At 60.6% G+C, this 7852-nt stretch overlaps 1 protein-coding gene across 2 annotated transcripts in view; it reads left to right on the plus strand.

The window, feature by feature from the left end:
• Positions 1-6828, plus strand: part of Kcnh2 (potassium voltage-gated channel subfamily H member 2) — a 31609-nt gene extending 24781 nt beyond the window's left edge. For both annotated transcript variants that reach the window (XM_004629002.1, XM_004629003.2), the window contains 9 exons: positions 394-781; positions 1113-1312; positions 1713-1965; positions 3018-3211; positions 3503-3602; positions 4030-4299; positions 4382-4568; positions 4890-5067; positions 6278-6828. In XM_004629002.1, coding sequence (XP_004629059.1) covers positions 394-781; positions 1113-1312; positions 1713-1965; positions 3018-3211; positions 3503-3602; positions 4030-4299; positions 4382-4568; positions 4890-5067; positions 6278-6427 — 1920 coding nt within the window. In that variant the 3' untranslated portion in view covers positions 6428-6828. The remainder of the gene's footprint in view (positions 1-393; positions 782-1112; positions 1313-1712; positions 1966-3017; positions 3212-3502; positions 3603-4029; positions 4300-4381; positions 4569-4889; positions 5068-6277) is intronic.
• Positions 6829-7852: the final 1024 nt, after the last annotated feature.

Below are 7852 nucleotides of genomic sequence, written 5' to 3' on the forward strand. Positions count from 1 at the left end.
TTTTTTTTTTTTTTTGTGGAATCTGGGATTGAACTCAGGCCCTTGCGCTTGCCAGGGAAGCGCTCATTCTACTGCGCCATCTCCCAGCCCAATGGCAATCTTTGCCTCAGCCTCCCCAGTTCTGGGATTGTAGGCATGTGCCACCAAGCCCAGCGGGGTCCCCTGGTCCTTCTCACGATGGGGCTGTGCCCATGTTGTCTTAAAGTTGGCACAGAGGTTCAGGTGGCACGTGGGGGCGCAGTCTCGGAGGTGCTTCATGCAAGGTGGCTTTCCTTAGTAAGAAGACGTTCTGAGCAGAAGTCTTGGGGGCTTCCCTCCAGTACCTTCTCCAAGGCTTCCGGGTCCCCCAGCCCTCATTTGCCTGCGCCCTGACTGTCCCCGCTTGGCCCTCAGCTCATCGGGCTGCTGAAGACGGCGCGGCTGCTGCGGCTGGTGCGCGTGGCGCGGAAGCTGGACCGCTACTCGGAGTACGGGGCCGCCGTGCTCTTCCTGCTCATGTGCACCTTCGCGCTCATCGCGCACTGGCTGGCCTGCATCTGGTACGCCATCGGCAACATGGAGCAGCCGGACATGAACTCGCGCATCGGCTGGCTGCACAACCTGGGTGACCAGATCGGCAAGCCCTACAATAGCAGCGGCCTGGGCGGGCCGTCCATCAAGGACAAGTACGTCACGGCGCTCTACTTCACCTTCAGCAGCCTGACCAGCGTGGGCTTCGGCAACGTCTCCCCCAACACCAACTCCGAGAAGATCTTCTCCATCTGTGTCATGCTCATTGGCTGTGAGTGCACCCTGGGGGTGGCGGTTGGGAGTAGCGGGGGAGAGCCTGGGTGGGGCTGAGAGAGCCAGCTAGAGCCCCACCCCCTCCTCTCCCCATGTAGACTCCAGGGCCCACCAGCATGACACAGTTTGGAGGCTGGGACACCAGGGCAGGAGAAGGCCGCGGGCCGGCGTGGGTTTGAGTGTGTGTATGTGTGTATCCACTCTCAGACTGAGACGTGACCGGACCACGGGTGTCGTTGACCTACCTGGTGCAGGGCCTGAGTGGAGGGTCCCCGTGGGCGGGCGGGGTCCCTGCGGATGCTGATGCTCCACTCGCCCACGCCCTCCAGCGCTCATGTACGCCAGCATCTTCGGCAACGTGTCGGCCATCATCCAGCGGCTGTACTCCGGCACAGCCCGCTACCACACGCAGATGCTCCGCGTGCGGGAGTTCATCCGCTTCCACCAGATCCCCAACCCGCTGCGCCAGCGCCTGGAGGAGTACTTCCAGCACGCCTGGTCCTACACCAACGGCATTGACATGAACGCGGTGAGGGCCAGAGGGTCGTGGTTGTGCTAAGCAGGACCCCGGGGAGCGTGGGCCTCTGTTTGTTCACCAGGAACTGAAGCCCAAGGGTCCTTTCCTGGGAGAGCTCTGCCTTGGGGCAGGTCCTGTACCAGGCCGTTCACATGGGCCATGGCATTGAACCCTACTACAGCCAGAGGGAGGAATGGGTCCTGCGGTCCTGCCCTTACCTTGAGAACGTGGAGGTCTAGAGACCAAGGGTGCCAGCCAGAGCTGGTACAGCTGCAGTGGGAACCCAGCCACTTCCTAAGGCACTCTGGGATGTCCCAGGTCTTCGGGGCCTCAAGGAGGAGGCTGCCCTGAGACGGAGGTGTGGCAGCATTGGGTGTGGGCTGTCTCCTCCTGAGCCGTCCACCTTCCTCAGGTGCTGAAGGGCTTTCCCGAGTGCCTGCAGGCCGACATTTGCCTGCACCTGAATCGCTCGCTGCTGCAGCACTGTAAGCCGTTCCGCGGGGCCACCAAGGGCTGCCTCCGAGCCCTGGCCATGAAGTTCAAGACCACACACGCACCGCCAGGGGACACGCTGGTGCATGCCGGGGACCTGCTCACCGCCCTCTACTTTATCTCCCGGGGCTCCATTGAGATTCTGCGGGGCGATGTTGTCGTGGCCATCTTGGGTATGGGTTCCTTTAACTCCTCCACACCTACCAGAGGGGGCAGCAGAGAAGGTGAAGGTGATCACCCAGTTATGCAGGGCAGAATTCTGGGAGTTTCTGGGTTCCTCTGATTTTCGGGGAGCTTCATGGTCTCCCCACAGGGAGATACTTCTTGCTTCCTTAACGCAGAACCACATATAGATGCTCCAGGTGTGCAGTAGAGAGGCAAGTGCCTGCCTGGAGGCTGTGCGCAGATTTTGCTAGGCCCAGGAGGCTCCCTGCAGCCCGGTGCAGTATCACTGTGCCAGGCTCCTCTCCCTGAGAGGAAGTCCCCCACTTCCCCTCGAAGTCCTTCCATTCTGCCCTGGTACACCCGGGCACTTGAGTCTGCACGCTAGGGGTTTCTTGGCCTTGCTTGTCTTTTATTTCACTCTACATGCCATAGGGACAGATGCATCTAAGTGATTTTGACTGTGGCTTATGGTAGAACATTCTAGATTTAAAAAGCAACATTTTTCTTTGTCTGCATTTGCAGTGCATGATTGTACTCATCAAGGGGAGTTGGTGCCTGTGTGTGACACATCTTAATTTTTCTTATGACTTCTCCCCATCCCCTCCCTCACACATTTTTATTTCTCAGTTCAGCACAAACACACACACCTACCCCATAATCCACTAAGTCCAGTTTGACCGCAGAGCAGAGCATGTGGTCCATTCTGCTCTTTTTTGTGCTGAGACAAACTCTACTACTTTTTTTTCTCCCAGTTACGTGAGCTGGCCCTGCTGCACTGCTGTGTGCTCATCTGTAGTTTGAAAAGTATGCTCCTCAGGGTGCTGCTGTTAGGTACAAGAGTGTTTGGGGGATGTGGGGCTAGGGTTTAATAGTGGGATTACAGCCTGAGGGATTCAGGGCCATCGGCAGAGTGGGGGTACCCCGCGTGGCCCTTCTGCCTGGGTGCTACTTGCTGGGGACTCAGTTTGCCTGGCTCCTCCCTCAGGCACTGCAGGCTGCATGGCAGCCCATGGATGCTGGCCCCATGGGCTGAGGTCTCTGTCTTCTCTGTGGCCCCCAGGGAAGAATGACATCTTTGGAGAGCCTCTGAACCTGTACGCACGGCCTGGCAAATCCAACGGGGACGTGCGGGCCCTTACCTACTGTGACCTGCACAAGATCCATCGGGATGACCTACTGGAGGTGCTGGACATGTACCCCGAGTTTTCAGACCACTTCTGGTCCAGCCTGGAGATCACCTTCAACCTTCGAGATGTGAGTGGGCCCTCAGGAGCTGGCCTGTGCCTCTAGGAGAGTTGCCTGCTCCTCTTTGAGCTGAGAGGCTGCCTCTCTCTGTGACCTTTACGGTGCTTTCTCTGCCTCAGTTTTCCTGTCTGTCAGGTCATGTGACAGCCATACCAGGCTGTGAAAGTCCCTCTTCAGCCCTGGTCCAGGTGCAGAGACCAGGGAAGTGGGGAAGGTGGTGGGGTTCCCCAGAGCTCCTTGTGTGAATGGGGCATCAAACCTGAGGGCTCCGGAGGGCCCTGACGCTGCTCTTGGTTCCAGACCAACATGATCCCGGGTTCTCCTGGCAGCACTGAGTTAGAGGGTGGCTTCAACCGGCAGCGCAAGCGCAAGCTATCCTTTCGCAGGCGCACCGACAAGGGTGAGGTGGGCGAGGGGCGGGCGGGGAGGGGAGGGGAGGGTGGGCCCAGCCCCTGGCCTTGCTGTGCTCTCCAGGGTGCCCACTCCCCACTCCAGCTGTGCAGCCAGCCAGCCTCTGTGGTCCCCTTGAGCTCATTCCTCCTCCAGGAAGCCCTCTCCTCCGCTCCAGGGTGGGTGGGGGGCTGTTTGGTCCTCACAAGACTGGGGTCTTGCGCCTTGAGCTGTCCAGGGGGGCAGAGGCAGGACAATGGAGGGTAAAGGGGCAGCTGCAGGGCTCTCAGGGAGACCCACCCTGCAGTGACACCACAGGTGCCCAGGAGCTCCGGAGTTCTCTGTGTAGTCAGCAGCAGAGAGCTGCCTAAGGTATCCCCAGCCTGGCCCCTGGCCCCTGGCCCCTCCCCACTGAGACCCCATCTCTTTTTCCCCAGATCCTGAGCAGCCCGGTGAGGTAGCAGCCTTGGGGCCAGGCCGGGCAGGTGCAGGGCCCAGCGGCTGGGGCCGGCCAGGAACGCCGTGGGGAGATAGCCCGTCCAGCGGCCCCTCTAGCCCGGAGAGCAGCGAGGATGAGGGCCAGGGCCGCAGCTCCAGCCCCCTGCGCCTGGTGCCCTTCTCCAGCCCAAGGCCCCCAGGGGAGTCTCGGGGTGCAGAGCCCCTGATGGAGGATGGTGACAAGAGCGACACGTGCAACCCACTGTCTGGTAGGGGCGGGGCTGGGCCATGGGGTGGGTGGGTGGGGCATGGCTTTTCTCCCCAGCCTCACCCCTGCTTCCCCTGCTGCAGGCGCTTTCTCTGGGGTGTCCAACATTTTCAGCTTTTGGGGGGACAGTCGGGGCCGCCAGTACCAGGAGCTGCCTCGATGCCCTGCCCCTGCCCCCAGCCTCCTCAACATCCCTCTGTCCAGCCCCGGCCGGCGGCCCCGTGGTGACGTGGAGAGCAGGCTAGACGCCCTGCAGCGGCAGCTCAACAGGTAGGAAGGGTGACCCAGGGGGTGGCAGGACAAGAGCATACTTGTTTATCCTTGTTGGTGCACACAGAGGCTCTTTGCAGCCTTGGCGGTGTCCTGGGATAAAGGGAGAGTTTTGCCGAGTCTTGGCCAGTCTGTGATCCACTCTTGCACTCCCAGCAGCCAGTGCTACCTACACCCAAGGCACAGAGGGAGCCTGGGGTTGACCTGCTGCCCTACCCCATCCCGACGACGACACCCAGAGTCAGCACCTGATATCTCCCCTTCCCTGAACATCCTCTTCTCTGTGAGATGCAAGTTTGCCCTCCCTCCTTCTTGCCTCAGGCTGGAGACCCGGCTGAGTGCAGACATGGCCACTGTCCTGCAGCTGCTACAGAGACAAATGACACTGGTCCCACCCGCCTACAGTGCTGTGACCACCCCGGGGCCCGGCCCCACCTCCACCTCTCCCTTGCTGCCCGCCAGCCCCATCCCCACCCTCACCCTGGACTCGCTTTCTCAGGTGAGTTCTGAGCCCCTTCCCATGGTACCCTGGCTCCTCTGGCCTGCCTTTCCTGTCCTACTTGTTGTGTTTACTGTGTCCCCACCCCTTTCTGCCATCTTGCCTGCCCCAGACTCCTATCATCCCATCACTGTTGCCTCACTCTCGCCAGGGAGCAAGGGACAAGGGGGAGCATGGGGCCTGGAGGCCAGCAGCGGAGTGGCCTGGGCTCCCCTGGCATCACCAGAAGGTCCAGCTCCCAAGGAGCTGCCTGAGCCTGGGACTGGGGTGAGCATGGTCCTGACCCCTTCTCTGGTCTTACTCTGCCCATCTCAGTCCCCAACTTTCACAGGATTACAGTTCTGAAAGTTGCTGGCAGTGGTGCTGGGGCCAAGCCCAGGGGGCAGCAGTCTTGGGCCTGCGGGGTGTGTGTATGTGCCTGTACACAAGCGTGCCGGGTGCCCTTTGTCTTCTCCTGAGCAGACCTTGTGCTCTCAGGCTCCCTGCACAGTTCCTGAGGGTGGAGAAGGGGCCATGCAGGCTCCTAGAGGCGGCCTGGGATCTGTACCATGCGCACCCCCTTCTCCTGGCACAGCTCCCCCTCCCATATGCTGCCTGCTCCTGTTTGCAGACACCAGGGCCCACGTCAGCAAATGTGCCAGTCTCCCTTCACAGCCTCCCCCGCAGGGATCTCACCAGCACTGCGTCAGCACCCACAAACCCCTCCCGCGGCCCTGGCGCTCTCCCTGGCCTCAGGAGCCTGGCCGCCAGCCTGCCTCCGACTCTAGGTCCTGGAGTCTTCTAGAATCACAGAAAGGAGCCTTGTCTCTCTGTCCCTGCTTCTGTCTCAGGCAGAGACTCCTGACTGCAGGTTAGGGTTGGATCCAGCTGCCAGGTTCCCAGAGATGAAAGAGGCTCAGCCTTGCATCGTTTCGTTGGGAGCTGAGCCCCTGGTCAGGTGCCCGCCCCTCGGTGGCTCGCAGCTCCCAGCTCTTGCCCTGAGAGTGCATTTGTTTGCTTCCAGCCACAGTGCCTCACTTGCATGGTCCCTGTCCTTTTCCACCTGCTGAAGACCTACTCCTTGACCTCCCAGAGCCTGCTGTGCCCACCTGACCCTCTTCTCTGTCTTCTGTCCCTGCCTTCTGTGGCCTGGATTCTCTTCTTCCACTAAGCCCTTTCTCTTCCTCCTTGGCCTTGCTGCTTGCTCACACACTCTGTTCTGTCCTTGCAGGTTTCCCAGTTCGTGGCGTTCGAGGAGCTTCCCCCCGGAGCCCCAGAGCTCCCCCAAGATGGCCCCACTCGACGCCTCTCCCTGCCCGGCCAGCTGGGGGCCCTCACCGCCCAGCCCCTGCACAGACATGGCTCAGACCCAGGCAGTTAGTGAGGCTGCGTGGTGTGGACACGCAGCTCATAGGGGTTCCTCGCACTGCCGGGGCTGCTCCCCTCGGAGGCCCTGCCCAGGAGGCCCTGGCCATGGAGGGGAGACGGTGAAGGAGCAGCTCCTCCCTGCCCTTGGGACCATCTCTTCCTGCAGTCCCCTGGGCCCCCCTGGGAGGGGCAGGGGCAGGGCCGGGCGGTGGGCAGGGGCCTGTGGTCCCCCACTGCCCTGGGGGCATTAGCTGGTCTAACTGCCCGGAGGCACCCGGCCCTGGGCCTTAGGCACCTCAAGGACCTTTCTGCTATTTACTGCTCTTATTGTTAAGGATAATAATTAAGGATCATATGAATAATTAATGAAGATGCTGATGACTATGAATAATAAATAATTATCCTGAGGAGACTTGGCAGTTCTGGGAAGGTGTAGCCGGTACCTGCTATGTCCCGTGCTCGAGCTCTGGGTGCAGGGCACTGGGGTCTGCAGGGCTGCCCGTGTATCTGGGTGAGGATGTGCAGTGGCATGTCCCCTGGGGGGTGCCCAGAGCCCACCCTCAGGGGGTAGCAAAGGACCAGGTGGCCTCTGGGTTGGAGGTGGGCCTGGTGGGTTGCCCCTACCCCAGACCAGCCCCTGGGCCGTGCAGCCCCAAAGCTGGCCACCCTGAGGTCGCCATAAGAGTGTCCCCTCTGCAGAGGCTGTCCCACTTTTGTCTGCCTTGCGTGCGTCAGAAGCTCAGCCCAGCACTGGTCCTTACTTGGCATTCCATTCGGCCTAATGCAGTCTCCACCTCAACCTTCAGTTTGGCATTTTTTTTTCCTTTAATTTTTTTCCCCCCTGTGGAACCAGGAATTGAACCCAGGCCCTTGCGCTTGCCAGGGAAGCGCTTACTCTACTGAGCCATCTCCCTGGTCCCCTTTCAATTAGAGACAGTGTCTTTCTATGTAGTCCACGTTGTCCCCAGCTGGCTTTGAACGCTCAGTGACCACCCTGCCTCAGCCTCCTAATGCTGCAGTTGAGCACCCCTGCACCTTATGTGGTCTTATCCTGATCCCGTATGACTGGGTCTCCATGAGCCCAGTTAGGGAGGGACATACCGGCTTTCCCAGCCCTGGGCAAAGTATGCCTGCCCTTGGCTTCAGAGGGACCTGGCCCTGATCACCAAGGCCACTGGTGACCCTGTAGGCGTCTCACCCAGGCCTTCCTGAAGGGTGAGTGTGGCTGTGAGGGAGGGAGGGAGGGGCCTGCCTGGGTGGCCTATGGGGTCCTTGGTGGGCACCCGATCCTGGCCCGGGGCTAGAGGCGAGCAGTGTGGGTACCTGCTAGGCTCAGTGTCCTCAGCACACTGGGCTCCCCACACATGGGCTTGCTGCATCTTTGTTACTGTCTGTCCTCATCATCCTGTCCTTGTTATGGGACCTCAGCTCCATTCAC

This window comes from Octodon degus, unplaced genomic scaffold (assembly GCF_000260255.1).
Source record: "Octodon degus isolate 3935 unplaced genomic scaffold, OctDeg1.0 scaffold00027, whole genome shotgun sequence".
In the NCBI taxonomy this organism is placed as follows: domain Eukaryota; kingdom Metazoa; phylum Chordata; class Mammalia; order Rodentia; family Octodontidae; genus Octodon; species Octodon degus.